This window comes from Narcine bancroftii, chromosome 11 (genome assembly GCF_036971445.1).
Source record: "Narcine bancroftii isolate sNarBan1 chromosome 11, sNarBan1.hap1, whole genome shotgun sequence".
Taxonomy (NCBI): Eukaryota; Metazoa; Chordata; class Chondrichthyes; order Torpediniformes; family Narcinidae; genus Narcine; species Narcine bancroftii.
In genome coordinates, this window is record NC_091479.1 from 55,923,224 (window position 1) to 55,946,895 (window position 23,672).

The window sequence follows — 23,672 nt, forward strand, 5'->3', positions numbered from 1 at the left end:
GCTCTGGGTAATGGGGTTACGGTGTCTCTGGGTAGAGGGGTTACGACTGCTCTGGGTAGTGGGGTTACGGTGGTTCTGGGTCATGGTGTTACAGTGGCGCTGGGTCATGGGTGTTACGGTGGCTCTGGGTAGTGGGTGTTACGGCGACTCTGGGTAGAGGGGTTACGACGGCTCTGGGTAGTGGGGTTACGGTGGCTCTGGGTAGTGGGATTAAGGTAGCTCTGGGTAGTGGTGTTACATTGGCTCTGGGTAGTCGGGTTACGGTGACCCTGGGTAGTGAGGTTACGGTGGCTCTGGGAATTGGGGCTACGGTGATTCTGGGTAGTGGGCATACGGTGCCTCTGTGTAGTGGGGTAATGGTGGCTCTGGGTAGTGGGGTTACGGTGGCACTGGGTGGTGGGCTTACGGCGGCTCTGGGTAGTGGGGTTACGGCGGCTCTAGATGGTGGGGTTACGGCGGCTCTGGGTAGTGTGGTTAGAGAGGCTCTGGGTAGATGGGTTACGGTGGCTCTGGGTAGTGGGATTATGGTAGCTCTGGGTCGTGGGGTTACAGTGGCTCTGAGAAGTGGGGCTACGGTGATTCTGGGTAGTGGGGATACAGTGCCTCTGAGTAGTGGGGTAATGGTGGCTCTGTGTAGTGGGGTAATGGTGGCTCTGGGTAGTGGGGTTACAGTGGCACTGGGTGGTGGGGTTACGGCGGCTCTGGGTAGTGGGGTTACGGCGGCTCTAGATGGTGGGGTTACGGCGGTTCTGGGTGGTGGGGTTATGGCAGCTCTAGATGGTGGGGTTGAGACCCCTCTGGGTGGTGGGGTTACGGCGGCTCTGGGTAGTGTGGTTAGAGAGGCTCTGGGTAGTGGGGTTACGGTGGCTCTGGGTTGTGGGGTTACGGTGGCTCTGGGTAGTGTGGTTAGAGAGGCTCTGGGTAGAGGGGTTACGGTGGCTCTGGGAAGTGGGATTATGGTAGCTCTGGGTCATGGGGTTACAGTGGCTCTGGTTATTGGGATTAAGGTGGCTCTGGGTAGTGGAGTTACGGTGTCTCTGGGTAGAGGGGTTACGACGGCTCTGGGTAGTGGGGTTACGGTGGTTCTGGGTCGTGGGGTTATGGTGGCACTCGGTAATGGGGTTACAGTGGCGCTGGGTCATGGGTGTTACGGTGGCTCTGGGTAGTGGGGTTACGGTGGCTCTGGGTAGTGTGGTTAGAGAGGCTCTGGGTAGAGGGGTTACGGTCGCTCTGGGTAGTGGGATTATGGTAGCTCTGGGTCATGGGGTTACAGTGGCTCTGGGTATTGGGATTAAGGTGGCTCTGGGTAGTGGAGTTACGGTGTCTCTGGGTAGAGGGGTTACGACGGCTCTGGGTAGTGGGGTTACGGTGGTTCTGGGTCGTGGGGTTACGGTGGCACTCGGTAATGGGGTTACAGTGGCGCTGGGTCATGGGTGTTACGGTGGCTCTGGGTGGTGGGTGTTACGGCGACTCTGGGTAGAGGGGTTACGACGGCTCTGGGTAGTGGGGTTACGGTGGTTCTGGGTCGTGGGGTTATGGTGGCACTCGGTAATGGGGTTACAGTGGCGCTGGGTCATGGGTGTTACGGAGGCTCTGGGTAGTGGGATTAAGGTGGCTCTGGGTAGTGGGGTTACATTGGCTCTGGGAATTCGGGTTACATTGACCCTGGGTAGTGGTGTTACGGTGGCTCAGGGAAGTGGGGCTACGGTGATTCTGGGTAGTGGGGATACGGTGCCTCTGTGTAGTGGGGTAATGGTGGCTCTGGGTGGTGGGGTTACGGTGGCATTGGGTGGTGGGGTTACGGCGGTTCTAGATGGTGGGGTTACGGCGGTTCTGGGTGGTGGGGTTATGGCAGCTCTGGATGGTGGGGTTAAGACCCCTCTGGGTGGTGGGGTTACGGCGGCTCTGGCTGGTGGGGTTATGGCGGCTCTGGATAGTGGGGTTACGGTGGCTCTGGGTCGTGGGGTTATGACGGCTCTGGGTCGTGGAGTTCCGGTGGCTCTGGGTCGTGGGGTTACAGTGGCTCTGGGTCGTGGGGTTACGACGGCTCTGGGTAGTAGGGTTCCGGCTGCTCTTTGTCGTGGAGTTACGGCGGCTCTGGGTCTTGGGGTTATGACGGCTCTGGGTCTTGGGGTTACGTCGGCTCTGGGTAGTGGGGTTACGTTGATTCTGGGTAGTGGGGTTGCGGTGGCTCTGGGTAGTGGGGTTACGGTGTCTTTGGGTAGTGGGGTTACGGTGGCTCTGTGTAGTGGTGTTAAGGTGGCTCTGGGTAGTGGTGTTACGGTGGCTCTGGGTACTGGGGGTTACAGCGGCTCTTGGTAGTGGGGTTACGTCGGCTCAGGGTGGTGGGGTTACGGCGACTGTGGGTCGTGGGGTTACGGCGGCTCTGGGTCGTGGGGTTACGGCGGTTGTGCGTCATGGAGTTACGGCGGCTCTGGGTCTTGGGGGTTGAGGCGGCTCTTGGTAGTGGGATTACGGTGGCTCTGGGTAGTAGGGTTATGGTGGCTCTGGGTAGTGGGGTTACGGCGGTTCTGGGTGGTGGGGTTATGGCAGCTCTAGATGGTGGAGTTAAGACCCCTCTGGGTGGTGGGGTTACGGCAGCTCTGGCTAGTGGGGTTACAGCGGCTCTGGGTCGTGGGGTTACGACGGCTCTGGGTCGTGGGGTTCCGGCGGCTCTGTGTCGTGGAGTTACGGCGGCTCTGGATCTTGGGGTTACGGCGGCTCTGGGTCATGGGGTTACGGTGGCTCTGGGTAGTGGGGTTACGGTGACTCTAGGTAGTGGGGTTACGGTGGCTCTGGGTAGTGGGGTTACGGTGTCTTTGGGAAGTGGGTTTACGGTGGCTCTTGGTAGTGGCTCTGTGTAGTGGTGTTACGGTGGCTTTGGGTACTGTGGGTTACAGCGGCTCTTGGTAGTGGGGTTACATCGGCTCTGGGCGGTGGGATTACGGCGGCTGTGGGTCGTGCGGTTACGGCGGCTCTGGGTCGTGTGGTTACGGTGACTGTGCGTCATGGAGTTACGGCGGCTCTGGGTCTTGGGGGTTAAGGCGGCTCTTGGTAGTGGGATTACGGTGGCTCTGGGTGGTGGGGTTAGGGTGGCTCTGGGTAGTGTGGTTACGGAGGCTCTGGGTAGTGCGGTTACGGTGGCTCTGGGTAGTGGGGTTACATTGGCTCTGGGTAGTCGGGTTACGGTGACCCTGGGTAGTGAGGTCACGGTGGCTCTGGGAATTGGGGCTACGGTGATTCTGGGTAGTGGGGATACGGTGCCTCTGTGTAGTGGGGTAATGGTGGCTCTGGGTAGTGGGGTTACGGTGGCACTGGGTGGTGGGGTTACGGCGGCTCTGGGTAGTGGGGTTACGGCGGCTCTAGATGGTGGGGTTACGGCGGCTCTGGGTAGTGTGGTTAGAGAGGCTCTGGGTAGATGGGTTACGGTGGCTCTGGGTAGTGGGATTATGGTAGCTCTGGGTCGTGGGGTTACAGTGGCTCTGAGAAGTGGGGCTACGGTGATTCTGGGTAGTGGGGATACAGTGCCTCTGTGTAGTGGGGTAATGGTGGCTCTGGGTAGTGGGGTTACGGTGGCACTGGGTGGTGGGGTTACTGCGGCTCTGGGTAGTGGGGTTACTGCGGCTCTAGATGGTGGGGTTACGGCGGCTCTGGGTAGTGTAGTTAGAGAGGCTCTGGGTAGATGGGTTACGGTGGCTCTGGGTAGTGGGATTATGGTAGCTCTGGGTCGTGGGGATACAGTGGCTCTGAGAAGTGGGGCTACGGTGATTCTGGGTAGTGGGGATACAGTGCCTCTGTGTAGTGGGGTAATGGTGGCTCTGTGTAGTGGGGTAATGGTGGCTCTGGGTAGTGGGGTTACAGTGGCACTGGGTGGTGGGGTTACGGCGGCTCTGGGTAGTGGGGTTACGGCGGCTCTAGATGGTGAGGTTACGGCGGTTCTGGGTGGTGGGGTTATGGCAGCTCTAGATGGTGCGGTTAAGACCCCTCTGGGTGGTAGGGTTACGGCGGCTCTGGGTAGTGTGGTTAGAGAGGCTCTGGGTAGTGGGGTTACGGTGGCTCTGGGTTGTGGGGTTACGGTGGCTCTGGGTCGTGTGGTTAGAGAGGCTCTGGGTAGAGGGGTTACGGTCGCTCTGGGTAGTGGGATTATGGTAGCTCTGGGTCATGGGGTTACAGTGGCTCTGGGTATTGGGATTAAGGTGGCTCTGGGTAGTGGAGTTACGGTGTCTCTGGGTAGAGGGGTTAGGACGGCTCTGGGTAGTGAGGTTATGGTGGTTCTGGGTCGTGGGGTTACGGTGGCACTCGGTAATGGGGTTACAGTGGCGCTGGGTCATGGGTGTTACGGTGGCTCTGGGTAGTGGGTGTTACGGCGACTCTGGGTAGAGGGGTTACGATGGCTCTGGGTAGTGGGGTTACGGTGGTTCTGGGTCGTGGGGTTACGGTGGCACTCGGTAATGGGGTTACAGTGGCGCTGGGTCATGGGTGTTACGGTGGCTCTGGGTAGTGGGGTTACATTGGCTCTGGGAAGTCGGGTTACGGTGACCATGGGTAGTGGTGTTACGGTGGCTCTGGGAAGTGGGGCTACGGTGATTCTGGGTAGTGGGGATACGGTGCCTCTGTGTAGTGGGGTAATGGTGGCTCTGGGTAGTGGGGTTACGGTGGCTCTGGGAAGTGAGGCTACGGTGATTCTGGGTAGTGGGGATACGGTGCCTCTGTGTAGTGGGGTAATGGTGGCTCTGGGTGGTGGGGTTACGGTGGCATAGGGTGGTGGGGTTACGGCGGTTCTAGATGGTGGGGTTACGGCGGTTCTGGGTGGTGGGGTTATGGCAGCTCTAGATGGTGGGGTTAAGACCCCTCTGGGTGGTGGAGTTACGGCGGCTCTGGCTGGTGGGGTTATGGCGGCTCTGGATAGTGGGGTTACGGTGGCTCTGGGTCGTGGGGTTATGACGGTTCTGGGTCGTGGGGTTCCGGTAGCTCTGGGTCGTGGGGTTACGACGGCTCTGGGTAGTGGGGTTCCGGCTGCTCTGTGTCGTGGAGTTACGGTGGCTCTGGATTGTGGGGTTACGATGGCTCTGGGTCGTGCGGTTTCGGTGGCTCTGGGTATTGGGGTTACGGTGGCTCTGGGTAGTGGGATTACGGTGGCTCTGGGTCATGGGGTTACGGCGGCTCTGGGTAGTGGGGTTACGGTGGCTCTGGGTAGTGGGGTTACAGTGGCTCTGGGTAGTGGGGATACGGTGGCTCTCGTTAGTAGGGTTACGGTGGCTCTGGGTGGTGGGGTTAGGGTGGCTCTGGGTGGTGGGGTTAGGGTGGCTCTGGGTGGTGTGGTTACGGAGGCTCTGGGTGGTTGGGTTAGGTTGGCTCTGGGTGGTGGGGTTACGGTGGCTCTGGGTGGTGGAGTTAGGTTGGCTCTGGGTGGTGGGGTTATGGTGGCTCTGGATGGTGGGGTTACGGTGGCTCTGGGTAGTGGGGTTACGGTGGCTCTGGGTAGTGGGGTTATGGTGGCTCTGGGCAGTGGTGTTACGGTGGCTCAGGGTGATGGGGTTAGTGTGGCTCTGTGTGGTGGGGTTACGGTGGCTCTGGGTGGTGGGGTTACGGTGGCTCTGGGTGGTGGGGTTACGGTGGCTCTGGATGGTGGGGTTACGGAGGCTCTGGGTAGTGGCTCTGGGTGGTGGGGTTTCGGTGGCTCTGGGTAGTGGAGTTACGGTGGCTCTGGGTAGTGAGGTTACGGTGGCTCTGGGTAGTGGGGTTACGGTGGCTCTAGGTGGTGGGGTTACGGTGGCTCTGGGTGGTGGGGTTACGGTGGCTCTGGGTAGTGGCGTTACGGTGGCTCTGGGTAGTGGGGTTACGGTGGCTCTGGGTAGTGGGGTTACGGTGGCTCTGGGTAATGGGGTTACGGTGTCTCTGGGTAGAGGGGTTATGACTGCTCTGGGTAGTGGGGTTACGGTGGTTCTGGGTCATGGTGTTACAGTGGCGCTGGGTCATGGGTGTTACGGTGGCTCTGGGTAGTGGGTGTTACGGTGACTCTGGGTAGAGGGGTTACGACGGCTCTGGGTAGTGGGGTTACGGTGGCTCTGGGTAGTGGGATTAAGGTAGCTCCGGGTAGTGGGGTTACATTGGCTCTGGGTAGTCGGGTTACGGTGACCCTGGGTAGTGAGGTTACGGTGGCTCTGGGAATTGGGGCTACGGTGATTCTGGGTAGTGGGCATACGGTGCCTCTGTGTAGTGGGGTAATGGTGGCTCTGGGTAGTGGGGTTACGGTGGCACTGGGTGGTGGGCTTACGGCGGCTCTGGGTAGTGGGGTTACGGCGGCTCTAGATGGTGGGGTTACGGCGGCTCTGGGTAGTGTGGTTAGAGAGGCTCTGGGTAGATGGGTTACGGTGGCTCTGGGTAGTGGGATTATGGTAGCTCTGGGTCGTGGGGTTACAGTGGCTCTGAGAAGTGGGGCTACGGTGATTCTGGGTAGTGGGGATACAGTGCCTCTGAGTAGTGGTGTAATGGTGGCTCTGTGTAGTGGGGTAATGGTGGCTCTGGGTAGTGGGGTTACAGTGGCACTGGGTGGTGGGGTTACGGCGGCTCTGGGTAGTGGGGTTACGGCGGCTCTAGATGGTGGGGTTACGGCGGTTCTGGGTGGTGGGGTTATGGCAGCTCTAGATGGTGGGGTTGAGACCCCACTGGGTGGTGGGGTTACGGCAGCTCTGGGTAGTGTGGTTAGAGAGGCTCTGGGTAGTGGGGTTACGGTGGCTCTGGGTTGTGGGGTTACGGTGGCTCTGGGTAGTGTGGTTAGAGAGGCTCTGGGTAGAGGGGTTACGGTGGCTCTGGGAAGTGGGATTATGGTAGCTCTGGGTCATGGGGTTACAGTGGCTCTGGGTATTGGGATTAAGGTGGCTCTGGGTAGTGGAGTTACGGTGTCTCTGGGTAGAGGGGTTACGACGGCTCTGGGTAGTGGGGTTACGGTGGTTCTGGGTCGTGGGGTTACGGTGGCACTCGGTAATGGGGTTACAGTGGCGCTGGGTCATGGGTGTTACGGTGACTCTGGGTAGTGGGTGTTACGGCGACTCTGGGTAGAGGGGTTACGACGGCTCTGGGTAGTGGGGTTACGGTGGTTCTGGGTCGTGGGTTTATGGTGGCACTCGGTAATGGGGTTACAGTGGCGCTGGGTCATGGGTGTTACGGTGGCTCTGGGTAGTGGGGTTACGGTGGCTCTGGGTAGTGTGGTTAGAGAGGCTCTGGGTAGAGGGGTTACGGTCGCTCTGGGTAGTGGGATTATGGTAGCTCTGGGTCATGGGGTTACAGTGGCTCTGGGTATTGGGATTAAGGTGGCTCTGGGTAGTGGAGTTACGGTGTCTCTGGGTAGAGGGGTTACGACGGCTCTGGGTAGTGGGGTTCCGGCTGCTCTTTGTCGTGGAGTTACGGCGGCTCTGGGTCTTGGGGTTATGACGGCTCTGGGTCTTGGGGTTACGTCGGCTCTGGGTAGTGGGGTTACGTTGACTCTGGGTAGTGGGGTTGCGGTGGCTCTGGGTAGTGGGGTTACGGTGTCTTTGGGTAGTGGGGTTACGGTGGCTCTGTGTAGTGGTGTTAAGGTGGCTCTGGGTAGTGGTGTTACGGTGGCTCTGGGTACTGGGGGTTACAGCGGCTCTTGGTAGTGGGGTTACATCGGCTCTGGGCGGTGGGGTTACGGCGGCTGTGGGTCGTGCGGTTACGGCGGCTCTGGGTCATGTGGTTACGGCGACTGTGCGTCATGGAGTTACGGCGGCTCTGGGTCTTGGGGGTTAAGGCGGCTCTTGGTAGTAGGATTACGGTGGCTCTGGGAGTGGGGTTATGGTGGCTCTGGGTAGTGGGGTTACGGTGGCTCTGGGTAGTGTAGTTAGAGAGGCTCTGGGTAGATGGGTTACGGTGGCTCTGGGTAGTGGGATTATGGTAGCTCTGGGTCGTGGGGATACAGTGGCTCTGAGAAGTGGGGCTACGGTGATTCTGGGTAGTGGGTATACAGTGCCTCTGTGTAGTGGGGTAATGGTGGCTCTGTGTAGTGGGGTAATGGTGGCTCTGGGTAGTGGGGTTACAGTGGCACTGGGTGGTGGGGTTACGGCGGCTCTGGGTAGTGGGGTTACGGCGGCTCTAGATGGTGAGGTTACGGCGGTTCTGGGTGGTGGGGTTATGGCAGCTCTAGATGGTGCGGTTAAGACCCCTCTGGGTGGTAGGGTTACGGCGGCTCTGGGTAGTGTGGTTAGAGAGGCTCTGGGTAGTGGGGTTACGGTGGCTCTGGGTTGTGGGGTTACGGTGGCTCTGGGTAGTGTGGTTAGAGAGGCTCTGGGTAGAGGGGTTACGGTCGCTCTGGGTAGTGGGATTATGGTAGCTCTGGGTCATGGGGTTACAGTGGCTCTGGGTATTGGGATTAAGGTGGCTCTGGGTAGTGGAGTTACGGTGTCTCTGGGTAGAGGGGTTAGGACGGCTCTGGGTAGTGGGGTTATGGTGGTTCTGGGTCGTGGGGTTACGGTGGCACTCGGTAATGGGGTTACAGTGGCGCTGGGTCATGGGTGTTACGGTGGCTCTGGGTAGTGGGTGTTACGGCGACTCTGGGTAGAGGGGTTACGACGGCTCTGGGTAGTGGGGTTACGGTGGTTCTGGGTCGTGGGGTTACGGTGGCACTCGGTAATGGGGTTACAGTGGCGCTGGGTCATGGGTGTTACGGTGGCTCTGGGTAGTGGGGTTACATTGGCTCTGGGAAGTCGGGTTACGGTGACCATGGGTAGTGGTGTTACGGTGGCTCTGGGAAGTGGGGCTACGGTGATTCTGGGTAGTGGGGATACGGTGCCTCTGTGTAGTGGGGTAATGGTGGCTCTGGGTAGTGGGGTTACGGTGGCTCTGGGAAGTGAGGCTACGGTGATTCTGGGTAGTGGGGATACGGTGCCTCTGTGTAGTGGGGTAATGGTGGCTCTGGGTGGTGGGGTTACGGTGGCATAGGGTGGTGGGGTTACGGCGGTTCTAGATGGTGGGGTTACGGCGGTTCTGGGTGGTGGGGTTATGGCAGCTCTAGATGGTGGGGTTAAGACCCCTCTGGGTGGTGGGGTTACGGCGGCTCTGGCTGGTGGGGTTATGGCGGCTCTGGATAGTGGGGTTACGGTGGCTCTGGGTCGTGGGGTTATGACGGTTCTGGGTCGTGGGGTTCCGGTGGCTCTGGGTTGTGGGGTTACGCCGGCTCTGGGTTGTGGGGTTACAGCGGCTCTGGGTCGTGGGGTTACAGTGGCTCTGGGTCGTGGGGTTACGACGGCTCTGGGTAGTGGGGTTCCGGCTGCTCTGTGTCGTGGAGTTACGGTGGCTCTGGATTGTGGGGTTACGATGGCTCTGGGTCGTGCGGTTTCGGTGGCTCTGGGTATTGGGGTTACGGTGGCTCTGGGTAGTGTGGTTAGAGAGGCTCTGGGTAGAGGGGTTACGGTGGCTCTGGGAAGTGGGATTATGGTAGCTCTTGGTCATGGGGTTACAGTGGCTCTGGGTATTGGGATTAAGGTGGCTCTGGGTAGTGGAGTTACGGTGTCTCTGGGTAGAGGGGTTACGACGGCTCTGGGTAGTGTGGTTACGGTGGTTCTGGGTCGTGGGGTTACGGTGGCACTCGGTAATGGGGTTACAGTGGCGCTGGGTCATGGGTGTTACGGTGACTCTGGGTAGTGGGTGTTACGGCGACTCTGGGTAGAGGGGTTACGACGGCTCTGGGTAGTGGGGTTACGGTGGTTCTGGGTCGTGGGTTTATGGTGGCACTCGGTAATGGGGTTACAGTGGCGCTGGGTCATGGGTGTTACGGTGGCTCTGGGTAGTGGGGCTACGGTGGCTCTGGGTAGTGTGGTTAGAGAGGCTCTGGGTAGAGGGGTTACGGTCGCTCTGGGTAGTGGGATTATGGTAGCTCTGGGTCATGGGGTTACAGTGGCTCTGGGTATTGGGATTAAGGTGGCTCTGGGTAGTGGAGTTACGGTGTCTCTGGGTAGAGGGGTTACGACGGCTCTGGGTAGTGGGGTTCCGGCTGCTCTTTGTCGTGGAGTTACGGCGGCTCTGGGTCTTGGGGTTATGACGGCTCTGGGTCTTGGGGTTACGTCGGCTCTGGGTAGTGGGGTTACGTTGACTCTGGGTAGTGGGGTTGCGGTGGCTCTGGGTAGTGGGGTTACGGTGTCTTTGGGTAGTGGGGTTACGGTGGCTCTGTGTAGTGGTGTTAAGGTGGCTCTGGGTAGTGGTGTTACGGTGGCTCTGGGTACTGGGGGTTACAGCGGCTCTTGGTAGTGGGGTTACATCGGCTCTGGGCGGTGGGGTTACGGCGGCTGTGGGTCGTGCGGTTACGGCGGCTCTGGGTCATGTGGTTACGGCGACTGTGCGTCATGGAGTTACGGCGGCTCTGGGTCTTGGGGGTTAAGGCGGCTCTTGGTAGTAGGATTACGGTGGCTCTGGGAGTGGGGTTATGGTGGCTCTGGGTAGTGGGGTTACGGTGGCTCTGGGTAGTGTAGTTAGAGAGGCTCTGGGTAGATGGGTTACGGTGGCTCTGGGTAGTGGGATTATGGTAGCTCTGGGTCGTGGGGATACAGTGGCTCTGAGAAGTGGGGCTACGGTGATTCTGGGTAGTGGGGATACAGTGCCTCTGTGTAGTGGGGTAATGGTGGCTCTGTGTAGTGGGGTAATGGTGGCTCTGGGTAGTGGGGTTACAGTGGCACTGGGTGGTGGGGTTACGGCGGCTCTGGGTAGTGGGGTTACGGCGGCTCTAGATGGTGAGGTTACGGCGGTTCTGGGTGGTGGGGTTATGGCAGCTCTAGATGGTGCGGTTAAGACCCCTCTGGGTGGTAGGGTTACGGCGGCTCTGGGTAGTGTGGTTAGAGAGGCTCTGGGTAGTGGGGTTACGGTGGCTCTGGGTTGTGGGGTTACGGTGGCTCTGGGTAGTGTGGTTAGAGAGGCTCTGGGTAGAGGGGTTACGGTCGCTCTGGGTAGTGGGATTATGGTAGCTCTGGGTCATGGGGTTACAGTGGCTCTGGGTATTGGGATTAAGGTGGCTCTGGGTAGTGGAGTTACGGTGGCTCTGGGAAGTGGGGCTACGGTGATTCTGGGTAGTGGGGATACGGTGCCTCTGTGTAGTGGGGTAATGGTGGCTCTGGGTAGTGGGGTTACGGTGGCTCTGGGAAGTGAGGCTACGGTGATTCTGGGTAGTGGGGATACGGTGCCTCTGTGTAGTGGGGTAATGGTGGCTCTGGGTGGTGGGGTTACGGTGGCATAGGGTGGTGGGGTTACGGCGGTTCTAGATGGTGGGGTTACGGCGGTTCTGGGTGGTGGGGTTATGGCAGCTCTAGATGGTGGGGTTAAGACCCCTCTGGGTGGTGGGGTTACGGCGGCTCTGGCTGGTGGGGTTATGGCGGCTCTGGATAGTGGGGTTACGGTGGCTCTGGGTCGTGGGGTTATGACGGTTCTGGGTCGTGGGGTTCCGGTGGCTCTGGGTTGTGGGGTTACGCCGGCTCTGGGTTGTGGGGTTACAGCGGCTCTGGGTCGTGGGGTTACAGTGGCTCTGGGTCGTGGGGTTACGACGGCTCTGGGTAGTGGGGTTCCGGCTGCTCTGTGTCGTGGAGTTACGGTGGCTCTGGATTGTGGGGTTACGATGGCTCTGGGTCGTGCGGTTTCGGTGGCTCTGGGTATTGGGGTTACGGTGGCTCTGGGTAGTGGGATTACGGTGGCTCTGGGTCATGGGGTTACGGCGGCTCTGGGTAGTGGGGTTACGGTGGCTCTGGGTAGTGGGGTTACAGTGGCTCTGGGTAGTGGGGATACGGTGCCTCTGTGTAGTGGGGTAATGGTGGCTCTGGGTGGTGGGGTTACGGTGGCATAGGGTGGTGGGGTTACGGCGGTTCTAGATGGTGGGGTTACGGCGGTTCTGGGTGGTGAGGTTATGGCAGCTCTAGATGGTGGGGTTAAGACCCCTCTGGGTGGTGGGGTTACGGCGGCTCTGGCTGGTGGGGTTATGGCGGCTCTGGATAGTGGGGTTACGGTGGCTCTGGGTCGTGGGGTTATGACGGTTCTGGGTCGTGGGGTTCCGGTGGCTCTGGGTTGTGGGGTTACGCCGGCTCTGGGTTGTGGGGTTACAGCGGCTCTGGGTCGTGGGGTTACAGTGGCTCTGGGTCGTGGGGTTACGACGGCTCTGGGTAGTGGGGTTCCGGCTGCTCTGTGTCGTGGAGTTACGGTGGCTCTGGATTGTGGGGTTACGATGGCTCTGGGTCGTGCGGTTTCGGTGGCTCTGGGTATTGGGGTTACGGTGGCTCTGGGTAGTGGGATTACGGTGGCTCTGGGTCATGGGGTTACGGCGGCTCTGGGTAGTGGGGTTACGGTGGCTCTGGGTAGTGGGGTTACAGTGGCTCTGGGTAGTGGGGATACGGTGGCTCTCGTTAGTGGGGTTACGGTGGCTCTGGGTGGTGGGGTTAGGGTGGCTCTGGGTGGTGGGGTTAGGGTGGCTCTGGGTGGTGTGGTTACGGAGGCTCTGGGTGGTTGGGTTAGGTTGGCTCTGGGTGGTGGGGTTACGGTGGCTCTGGGTGGTGGAGTTAGGTTGGCTCTGGGTGGTGGGGTTATGGTGGCTCTGGATGGTGGGGTTACGGTGGCTCTGGGTAGTGGGGTTACGGTGGCTCTGGGTAGTGGGGTTATGGTGGCTCTGGGCAGTGGTGTTACGGTGGCTCAGGGTGATGGGGTTAGTGTGGCTCTGTGTGGTGGGGTTACGGTGGCTCTGGGTGGTGGGGTTACGGTGGCTCTGGGTGGTGGGGTTACGGTGGCTCTGGATGGTGGGGTTACGGAGGCTCTGGGTAGTGGCTCTGGGTGGTGGGGTTTCGGTGGCTCTGGGTAGTGGAGTTACGGTGGCTCTGGGTAGTGAGGTTACGGTGGCTCTGGGTAGTGGGGTTACGGTGGCTCTAGGTGGTGGGGTTACGGTGGCTCTGGGTGGTGGGGTTACGGTGGCTCTGGGTAGTGGCGTTACGGTGGCTCTGGGTAGTGGGGTTACGGTGGCTCTGGGTAGTGGGGTTACGGTGGCTCTGGGTAATGGGGTTACGGTGTCTCTGGGTAGAGGGGTTACGACTGCTCTGGGTAGTGGGGTTACGGTGGTTCTGGGTCATGGTGTTACAGTGGCGCTGGGTCATGGGTGTTACGGTGGCTCTGGGTAGTGGGTGTTACGGTGACTCTGGGTAGAAGGGTTACGACGGCTCTGGGTAGTGGGGTTACGGTGGCTCTGGGTAGTGGGATTAAGGTAGCTCCGGGTAGTGGGGTTACATTGGCTCTGGGTAGTCGGGTTACGGTGACCCTGGGTAGTGAGGTTACGGTGGCTCTGGGAATTGGGGCTACGGTGATTCTGGGTAGTGGGCATACGGTGCCTCTGTGTAGTGGGGTAATGGTGGCTCTAGATGGTGGGGTTACGGCGGCTCTGGGTAGTGTGGTTAGAGAGGCTCTGGGTAGATGGGTTACGGTGGCTCTGGGTAGTGGGATTATGGTAGCTCTGGGTCGTGGGGTTACAGTGGCTCTGAGAAGTGGGGCTACGGTGATTCTGGGTAGTGGGGATACAGTGCCTCTGAGTAGTGGTGTAATGGTGGCTCTGTGTAGTGGGGTAATGGTGGCTCTGGGTAGTGGGGTTACAGTGGCACTGGGTGGTGGGGTTACGGCGGCTCTGGGTAGTGGGGTTACGGCGGCTCTAGATGGTGGGGTTACGGCGGTTCTGGGTGGTGGGGTTATGGCAGCTCTAGATGGTGGGGTTGAGACCCCACTGGGTGGTGGGGTTACGGCAGCTCTGGGTAGTGTGGTTAGAGAGGCTCTGGGTAGTGGGGTTACGGTGGCTCTGGGTTGTGGGGTTACGGTGGCTCTGGGTAGTGTGGTTAGAGAGGCTCTGGGTAGAGGGGTTACGGTGGCTCTGGGAAGTGGGATTATGGTAGCTCTGGGTCATGGGGTTACAGTGGCTCTGGGTATTGGGATTAAGGTGGTTCTGGGTAGTGGAGTTACGGTGTCTCTGGGTAGAGGGGTTACGACGGCTCTGGGTAGTGGGGTTACGGTGGTTCTGGGTCGTGGGGTTACGGTGGCACTCGGTAATGGGGTTACAGTGGCGCTGGGTCATGGGTGTTACGGTGACTCTGGGTAGTGGGTGTTACGGCGACTCTGGGTAGAGGGGTTACGACGGCTCTGGGTAGTGGGGTTACGGTGGTTCTGGGTCGTGGGTTTATGGTGGCACTCGGTAATGGGGTTACAGTGGCGCTGGGTCATGGGTGTTACGGTGGCTCTGGGTAGTGGGGTTACGGTGGCTCTGGGTAGTGTGGTTAGAGAGGCTCTGGGTAGAGGGGTTACGGTCGCTCTGGGTAGTGGGATTATGGTAGCTCTGGGTCATGGGGTTACAGTGGCTCTGGGTATTGGGATTAAGGTGGCTCTGGGTAGTGGAGTTACGGTGTCTCTGGGTAGAGGGGTTACGACGGCTCTGGGTAGTGGGGTTCCGGCTGCTCTTTGTCGTGGAGTTACGGCGGCTCTGGGTCTTGGGGTTATGACGGCTCTGGGTCTTGGGGTTACGTCGGCTCTGGGTAGTGGGGTTACGTTGACTCTGGGTAGTGGGGTTGCGGTGGCTCTGGGTAGTGGGGTTACGGTGTCTTTGGGTAGTGGGGTTACGGTGGCTCTGTGTAGTGGTGTTAAGGTGGCTCTGGGTAGTGGTGTTACGGTGGCTCTGGGTACTGGGGGTTACAGCGGCTCTTGGTAGTGGGGTTACATCGGCTCTGGGCGGTGGGGTTACGGCGGCTGTGGGTCGTGCGGTTACGGCGGCTCTGGGTCATGTGGTTACGGCGACTGTGCGTCATGGAGTTACGGCGGCTCTGGGTCTTGGGGGTTAAGGCTGCTCTTGGTAGTAGGATTACGGTGGCTCTGGGAGTGGGGTTATGGTGGCTCTGGGTAGTGTGGTTATGGTGGCTCTGGGTAGTGCGGTTACGGTGGCTCTGGGTAGTGGGGTTACATTGGCTCTGGGTAGTCGGGTTACGGTGACCCTGGGTAGTGAGGTTACGGTGGCTCTGGGAATTGGGGCTACGGTGATTCTGGGTAGTGGGGATACGGTGCCTCTGTGTAGTGGGGTAATGGTGGCTCTGGGTGGTGGGGTTACGGTGGCATAGGGTGGTGGGGTTACGGCGGTTCTAGATGGTGGGGTTACGGCGGTTCTGGGTGGTGGGGTTATGGCAGCTCTAGATGGTGGGGTTAAGACCCCTCTGGGTGGTGGGGTTACGGCGGCTCTGGCTGGTGGGGTTATGGCGGCTCTGGATAGTGGGGTTACGGTGGCTCTGGGTCGTGGGGTTATGACGGTTCTGGGTCGTGGGGTTCCGGTGGCTCTGGGTTGTGGGGTTACGCCGGCTCTGGGTTGTGGGATTACAGCGGCTCTGGGTCGTGGGGTTACAGTGGCTCTGGGTCGTGGGGTTACGACGGCTCTGGGTAGTGGGGTTCCGGCTGCTCTGTGTCGTGGAGTTACGGTGGCTCTGGATTGTGGGGTTACGATGGCTCTGGGTCGTGCGGTTTCGGTGGCTCTGGGTATTGGGGTTACGGTGGCTCTGGGTAGTGGGATTACGGTGGCTCTGGGTCATGGGGTTACGGCGGCTCTGGGTAGTGGGGTTACGGTGGCTCTGGGTAGTGGGGTTACAGTGGCTCTGGGTAGTGGGGATACGGTGGCTCTCGTTAGTGGGGTTAAGGTGGCTCTGGGTAGTGGGGTTATGGTGGCTCTGGGTAGTGGGTTTATGGTGGCTCTGAGCAGTGGGGTTATGGTGGCTCTGGGTAGTGGGGTTACGGTGGCTCTGGGTGGTGGGGTTAGGGTGGCTCTGGGTGGTGGGGTTAGGGTGGCTCTGGGTGGTGTGGTTACGGAGGCTCTGGGTGGTTGGGTTAGGTTGGCTCTGGGTGGTGGGGTTACGGTGGCTCTGGGTGGTGGAGTTAGGTTGGCTCTGGGTGGTGGGGTTATGGTGGCTCTGGATGGTGGGGTTACGGTGGCTCTGGGTAGTGGGGTTACGGTGGCTCTGGGTAGTGGGGTTATGGTGGCTCTGGGCAGTGGGGTTACGGTGGCTCAGGGTGATGGGGTTAGTGTGGCTCTGTGTGGTGGGGTTACGGTGGCTCTGGGTGGTGGGGTTACGGTGGCTCTGGGTGGTGGGGTTATGGTGGCTCTGGATGGTGGGGTTACGGAGGCTCTGGGTAGTGGCTCTGGGTGGTGGGGTTTCGGTGGCTCTGGGTAGTGGAGTTACGGTTGCTCTGGGTAGTGAGGTTACGGTGGCTCTGGGTAGTGGGGTTACGGTGGCTCTAGGTGGTGGGGTTACGGTGGCTCTGGGTGGTGGGGTTACGGTGGCTCTGGGTAGTGGCGTTACGGTGGCTCTGGGTAGTGGGGTTACGGTGGCTCTGGGTAGTGGGGTTACGGTTGCTCTGGGTAATGGGGTTACGGTGTCTCTGGGTAGAGGGGTTACGACTGCTCTGGGTAGTGGGGTTACAGTGGTTCTGGGTCATGGTGTTACAGTGGCGCTGGGTCATGGGTGTTACGGTGGCTCTGGGTAGTGGGTGTTACGGCGACTCTGGGTAGAGGGGTTACGACGGCTCTGGGTAGTGGGGTTACGGTGGCTCTGGGTAGTGGGATTAAGGTAGCTCTGGGTAGTGGGGTTACATTGGCTCTGGGTAGTCGGGTTACGGTGACCCTGGGTAGTGGTGTTACGGTGGCACTGGGTGGTGGGCTTACGGCGGCTCTGGGTAGTGAGGTTACGGCGGCTCTAGATGGTGGGGTTACGGCGGCTCTGGGTAGTGTGGTTAGAGAGGCTCTGGGTAGATGGGTTACGGTGGCTCTGGGTAGTGGGATTATGGTAGCTCTGGGTCGTGGGGTTACAGTGGCTCTGAGAAGTGGGGCTACGGTGATTCTGGGTAGTGGGGATACAGTGCCTCTGAGTAGTGGGGTAATGGTGGCTCTGTGTAGTGGGGTAATGGTGGCTCTGGGTAGTGGGGTTACAGTGGCACTGGGTGGTGGGGTTACGGCGGCTCTGGGTAGTGGGGTTACGGCGGCTCTAGATGGTGGGGTTACGGCGGTTCTGGGTGGTGGGGTTATGGCAGCTCTAGATGGTGGGGTTGAGACCCCTCTGGGTGGTGGGGTTACGGCGGCTCTGGGTAGTGTGGTTAGAGAGGCTCTGGGTAGTGGGGTTACGGTGGCTCTGGGTTGTGGGGTTACGGTGGCTCTGGGTAGTGTGGTTAGAGAGGCTCTGGGTAGAGGGGTTACGGTGGCTCTGGGAAGTGGGATTATGGTAGCTCTGGGTCATGGGGTTACAGTGGCTCTGGGTATTGGGATTAAGGTGGCTCTGGGTAGTGGAGTTACGGTGTCTCTGGGTAGAGGGGTTACGACGGCTCTGGGTAGTGGGGTTACGGTGGTTCTGGGTCGTGGGGTTACGGTGGCACTCGGTAATGGGGTTACAGTGGCGCTGGGTCATGGGTGTTACGGTGACTCTGGGTAGTGGGTGTTACGGCGACTCTGGGTAGAGGGGTTACGACGGCTCTGGGTAGTGGGGTTACGGTGGTTCTGGGTCGTGGGGTTATGGTGGCACTCGGTAATGGGGTTACAGTGGCGCTGGGTCATGGGTGTTACGGTGGCTCTGGGTAGTGGGGTTACGGTGGCTCTGGGTAGTGTGGTTAGAGAGGCTCTGGGTAGAGGGGTTACGGTCGCTCTGGGTAGTGGGATTATGGTAGCTCTGGGTCATGGGGTTACAGTGGCTCTGGGTATTGGGATTAAGGTGGCTCTGGGTAGTGGAGTTACGGTGTCTCTGGGTAGAGGGGTTACGACGGCTCTGGGTAGTGGGGTTACGGTGGTTCTGGGTCGTGGGGTTACGGTGGCACTCGGTAATGGGGTTACAGTGGCGCTGGGTCATGGGTGTTACGGTGGCTCTGGGTAGTGGGTGTTACGGCGACTCTGGGTAGAGGGGTTACGACGGCTCTGGGTAGTGGGGTTACGGTGGTTCTGGGTCGTGGGGTTACGGTGGCACTCGGTAATGGGGTTACAGTGGCGCTGGGTCATGGGTGTTACGGAGGCTCTGGGTAGTGGGATTAAGGTGGCTCTGGGTAGTGGGGTTACATTGGCTCTGGGAATTCGGGTTACATTGACCCTGGGTAGTGGTGTTATGGTGGCTCAGGGAAGTGGGGCTACGGTGATTCTGGGTAGTGGGGATACGGTGCCTCTGTGTAGTGGGGTAATGGTGGCTCTGGGTGGTGGGGTTACGGTGGCATTGGGTGGTGGGGTTACGGCGGTTCTAGATGGTGGGGTTACGGCGGTTCTGGGTGGTGGGGTTATGGCAGCTCTAGATGGTGGGGTTAAGACCCCTCTGGGTGGTGGGGTTACGGCGGCTCTGGCTGGTGGGGTTATGGCGGCTCTGGATAGTGGGGTTACGGTGGCTCTGGGTCGTGGGGTTATGACGGCTCTGGGTCGTGGAGTTCCGGTGGCTCTGGGTCGTGGGGTTACAGTGGCTCTGGGTCGTGGGGTTACGACGGCTCTGGGTAGTGGGGTTCCGGCTGCTCTTTGTCGTGGAGTTACGGCGGCTCTGGGTCTTGGGGTTATGACGGCTCTGGGTCTTGGGGTTACGTCGGCTCTGGGTAGTGGGGTTACGTTGACTCTGGGTAGTGGGGTTGCGGTGGCTCTGGGTAGTGGGGTTTCGGTGTCTTTGGGTAGTGGGGTTACGGTGGCTCTGTGTAGTGGTGTTAAGGTGGCTCTGGGTAGTGGTGTTACGGTGGCTCTGGGTACTGGGGGTTACAGCGGCTCTTGGTAGTGGGGTTACGTCGGCTCAGGGTAGTGGGGTTACGGCGACTGTGGGTCGTGGGGTTACGGCAGCTCTGGGTCTTGGGGTTATGACGGCTCTGGGTCTTGGGGTTACGTCGGCTCTGGGTAGTGGGGTTACGTTGACTCTGGGTAGTGGGGTTGCGGTGGCTCTGGGTAGTGGGGTTACGTCGGCTCAGGGTAGTGGGGTTACGGCGACTGTGGGTCGTGGGGTTACGGCAGCTCTGGGTCGTGGGGTTACGGCGGTTGTGCGTCTTGGAGTTACGGCGGCTCTGGGTCTTGGGGGTTGAGGCGGCTCTTGGTAGTGGGATTACGGTGGCTCTGGGTAGTAGGGTTATGGTGGCTCTGGGTAGTGGGGTTACGGCGGTTCTGGGTGGTGGGGTTATGGCAGCTCTAGATGGTGGAGTTAAGACCCCTCTGGGTCGTGGAGTTACGGCGGCTCTGGATCTTGGGGTTACGGCGGCTCTGGGTCATGGGGTTACGGTGGCTCTGGGTAGTGGGGTTACGGTGACTCTAGGTAGTGGGGTTACGGTGGCTCTGGGTAGTGGGGTTACGGTGTCTTTGGGTAGTGGGGTTACGGTGGCCCTTGGTAGTGGCTCTGTGTAGTGGTGTTACGGTGGCTCTGGGTACTGTGGGTTACAGCGGCTCTTGGTAGTGGGGTTACATCGGCTCTGGGCGGTGGGATTACGGCGGCTGTGGGTCGTGCGGTTACGGCGGCTCTGGGTCGTGTGGTTACGGTGACTGTGCGTCATAGAGTTACGGCGGCTCTGGGTCTTGGGGGTTAAGGCGGCTCTTGGTAGTGGGATTACGGTGGCTCTGGGAGTGGGGTTATGGTGGCTCTGGGTAGTGGGGTTATGGTGGCTATGGGTAGTGCGGTTACGGTGGCTCTGGGTAGTGGGGTTACATTGGCTCTGGGTAGTCGGGTTACGGTGACCCTGGGTAGTGAGGTCACGGTGGCTCTGGGAATTGGGGCTACGGTGATTCTGGGTAGTGGGGATACGGTGCCTCTGTGTAGTGGGGTAATGGTGGCTCTGGGTAGTGGGGTTACAGTGGCAATGGGTGGTGGGGTTACGGCGGCTCTGGGTAGTGGGGTTACGGCGGCTCTAGATGGTGGGGTTACGGCGGCTCTGGGTAGTGTGGTTAGAGAGTCTCAGGGTAGATGGGTTACGGTGGCTCTGGGTAGTGGGATTATGGTAGCTCTGGGTCGTGGGGTTACAGTGGCTCTGAGAAGTGGGGCTACGGTGATTCTGGGTAGTGGGGATACAGTGCCTCTGTGTAGTGGGGTAATGGTGGCTCTGGGTAGTGGGGTTACGGTGGCACTGGGTGGTGGGGTTACGGCGGCTCTGGGTAGTGGGGTTACTGCGGCTCTAGATGGTGGGGTTACGGCGGCTCTGGGTAGTGTAGTTAGAGAGGCTCTGGGTAGATGGGTTATGGTGGCTCTGGGTAGTGGGATTATGGTAGCTCTGGGTCGTGGGGATACAGTGGCTCTGAGAAGTGGGGCTACGGTGATTCTGGGTAGTGGGGATACAGTGCCTCTGTGTAGTGGGGTAATGGTGGCTCTGTGTAGTGGGGTAATGGTGGCTCTGGGTAGTGGGGTTACAGTGGCACTGGGTGGTGGGGTTACGGCGGCTCTGGGTAGTGGGGTTACGGCGGCTCTAGATGGTGCGGTTAAGACCCCTCTGGGTGGTAGGGTTACGGCGGCTCTGGGTAGTGTGGTTAGAGAGGCTCTGGGTAGTGGGGTTACGGTGGCTCTGGGTTGTGGGGTTACGGTGGCTCTGGGTAGTGTGGTTAGAGAGGCTCTGGGTAGAGGGGTTACGGTGGCTCTGGGTAGTGGGATTATGGTAGCTCTGGGTCATGGGGTTACAGTGGCTCTGGGTATTGGGATTAAGGTGGCTCTGGGTAGTGGAGTTACGGTGTCTCTGGGTAGAGGGGTTAGGACGGCTCTGGGTAGTGGGGTTATGGTGGTTCTGGGTCGTGGGGTTACGGTGGCACTCGGTAATGGGGTTACAGTGGCGCTGGGTCATGGGTGTTACGGTGGCTCTGGGTAGTGGGTGTTACGGCGACTCTGGGTAGAGGGGTTACGACGGCTCTGGGTAGTGGGGTTACGGTGGTTCTGGGTCGTGGGGTTACGGTGGCACTCGGTAATGGGGTTACAGTGGCGCTGGGTCATGGGTGTTACGGTGACTCTGGGTAGTGGGTGTTACGGCGACTCTGGGTAGAGGGGTTACGACGGCTCTGGGTAGTGGGGTTACGGTGGTTCTGGGTCGTGGGGTTATGGTGGCACTCGGTAATGGGGTTACAGTGGCGCTGGGTCATGGGTGTTACGGTGGCTCTGGGTAGTGGGGATACGGTGGCTCTGGGTAGTGTGGTTAGAGAGGCTCTGGGTAGAGGGGTTACGGTCGCTCTGGGTAGTGGGATTATGGTAGCTCTGGGTCATGGGGTTACAGTGGCTCTGGGTATTGGGATTAAGGTGGCTCTGGGTAGTGGAGTTACGGTGTCTCTGGGTAGAGGGGTTACGACGGCTCTGGGTAGTGGGGTTACGGTGGTTCTGGGTCGTGGGGTTACGGTGGCACTCGGTAATGGGGTTACAGTGGCGCTGGGTCATGGGTGTTACGGTGGCTCTGGGTAGTGGGTGTTACGGCGACTCTGGGTAGAGGGGTTACGACGGCTCTGGGTAGTGGGGTTACGGTGGTTCTGGGTCGTGGGGTTACGGTGGCACTCGGTAATGGGGTTACAGTGGCGCTGGGTCATGGGTGTTACGGAGGCTCTGGGTAGTGGGATTAAGGTGGCTCTGGGTAGTGGGGTTACATTGGCTCTGGGAATTCGGGTTACATTGACCCTGGGTAGTGGTGTTATGGTGGCTCAGGGAAGTGGGGCTACGGTGATTCTGGGTAGTGGGGATACGGTGCCTCTGTGTAGTGGGGTAATGGTGGCTCTGGGTGGTGGGGTTACGGTGGCATTGGGTGGTGGGGTTACGGCGGTTCTAGATGGTGGGGTTACGGCGGTTCTGGGTGGTGGGGTTATGGCAGCTCTAGATGGTGGGGTTAAGACCCCTCTGGGTGGTGGGGTTACGGCGGCTCTGGCTGGTGGGGTTATGGCGGCTCTGGATAGTGGGGTTACGGTGGCTCTGGGTCGTGGGGTTATGACGGCTCTGGGTCGTGGAGTTCCGGTGGCTCTGGGTCGTGGGGTTACAGTGGCTCTGGGTCGTGGGGTTACGACGGCTCTGGGTAGTGGGGTTCCGCCTGCTCTTTGTCGTGGAGTTACGGCGGCTCTGGGTCTTGGGGTTATGACGGCTCTGGGTCTTGGGGTTACGTCGGCTCTGGGTAGTGGGGTTACGTTGACTCTGGGTAGTGGGGTTGCGGTGGCTCTGGGTAGTGGGGTTTCGGTGTCTTTGGGTAGTGGGGTTACGGTGGCTCTGTGTAGTGGTGTTAAGGTGGCTCTGGGTAGTGGTGTTACGGTGGCTCTGGGTACTGGGGGTTACAGCGGCTCTTGGTAGTGGGGTTACGTCGGCTCAGGGTAGTGGGGTTACGGCGACTGTGGGTCGTGGGGTTACGGCAGCTCTGGGTCTTGGGGTTATGACGGCTCTGGGTCTTGGGGTTACGTCGGCTCTGGGTAGTGGGGTTACGTTGACTCTGGGTAGTGGGGTTGCGGTGGCTCTGGGTAGTGGGGTTACGTCGGCTCAGGGTAGTGGGGTTACGGCGACTGTGGGTCGTGGGGTTACGGCAGCTCTGGGTCGTGGGGTTACGGCGGTTGTGCGTCTTGGAGTTACGGCGGCTCTGGGTCTTGGGGGTTGAGGCGGCTCTTGGTAGTGGGATTACGGTGGCTCTGGGTAGTAGGGTTATGGTGGCTCTGGGTAGTGGGGTTACGGCGGTTCTGGGTGGTGGGGTTATGGCAGCTCTAGATGGTGGAGTTAAGACCCCTCTGGGTGGTGGGGATACGGCAGCTCTGGCTAGTGGGGTTACAGCGGCTCTGGGTCGTGGGGTTACGACGGCTCTGGGTCGTGGGGTTCCGGCGGCTCTGTGTCGTGGAGTTACGGCGGCTCTGGATCTTGGGGTTACGGCGGCTCTGGGTCATGGGGTTACGGTGGCTCTGGGTAGTGGGGTTACGGTGACTCTAGGTAGTGGGGTTACGGTGGCTCTGGGTAGTGGGGTTACGGTGTCTTTGGGTAGTGGGGTTACGGTGGCCCTTGGTAGTGGCTCTGTGTAGTGGTGTTACGGTGGCTCTGGGTACTGTGGGTTACAGCGGCTCTTGGTAGTGGGGTTACATCGGCTCTGGGCGGTGGGATTACGGCGGCTGTGGGTCGTGCGGTTACGGCGGCTCTGGGTCGTGTGGTTACGGTGACTGTGCGTCATAGAGTTACGGCGGCTCTGGGTCTTGGGGGTTAAGGCGGCTCTTGGTAGTGGGATTACGGTGGCTCTGGGAGTGGGGTTATGGTGGCTCTGGGTAGTGGGGTTATGGTGGCTCTGGGTAGTGCGGTTACGGTGGCTCTGGGTAGTGGGGTTACATTGGCTCTGGGTAGTCGGGTTACGGTGACCCTGGGTAGTGAGGTCACGGTGGCTCTGGGAATTGGGGCTACGGTGATTCTGGGTAGTGGGGATACGGTGCCTCTGTGTAGTGGGGTAATGGTGGCTCTGGGTAGTGGGGTTACGGTGGCACTGGGTGGTGGGGTTACGGCGGCTCTGGGTAGTGGGGTTACGGCGGCTCTAGATGGTGGGGTTACGGCGGCTCTGGGTAGTGTGGTTAGAGAGGCTCAGGGTAGATGGGTTACGGTGGCTCTGGGTAGTGGGATTATGGTAGCTCTGGGTCGTGGGGTTACAGTGGCTCTGAGAAGTGGGGCTACGGTGATTCTGGGTAGTGGGGATACAGTGCCTCTGTGTAGTGGGGTAAT

The 23,672-nt window shown here is 59.9% G+C and overlaps 1 protein-coding gene across 1 annotated transcript in view; it reads right to left on the minus strand.

Moving 5' to 3' along the window:
* The window catches only part of LOC138745210 (serine/arginine repetitive matrix protein 2-like), a 190,770-nt gene that overhangs the window by 114,757 nt on the left and 52,341 nt on the right, over positions 1–23,672 (minus strand). The window contains exons 13-20 of the mRNA XM_069902273.1: positions 23,049–23,125; positions 21,977–22,103; positions 19,449–19,598; positions 14,732–14,854; positions 10,273–10,398; positions 7,650–7,775; positions 2,923–2,999; positions 2,019–2,145 (exon numbers count right to left, since the gene is read on the minus strand). Coding sequence (XP_069758374.1) covers positions 2,019–2,145; positions 2,923–2,999; positions 7,650–7,775; positions 10,273–10,398; positions 14,732–14,854; positions 19,449–19,598; positions 21,977–22,103; positions 23,049–23,125 — 933 coding nt within the window. The remainder of the gene's footprint in view (positions 1–2,018; positions 2,146–2,922; positions 3,000–7,649; positions 7,776–10,272; positions 10,399–14,731; positions 14,855–19,448; positions 19,599–21,976; positions 22,104–23,048; positions 23,126–23,672) is intronic.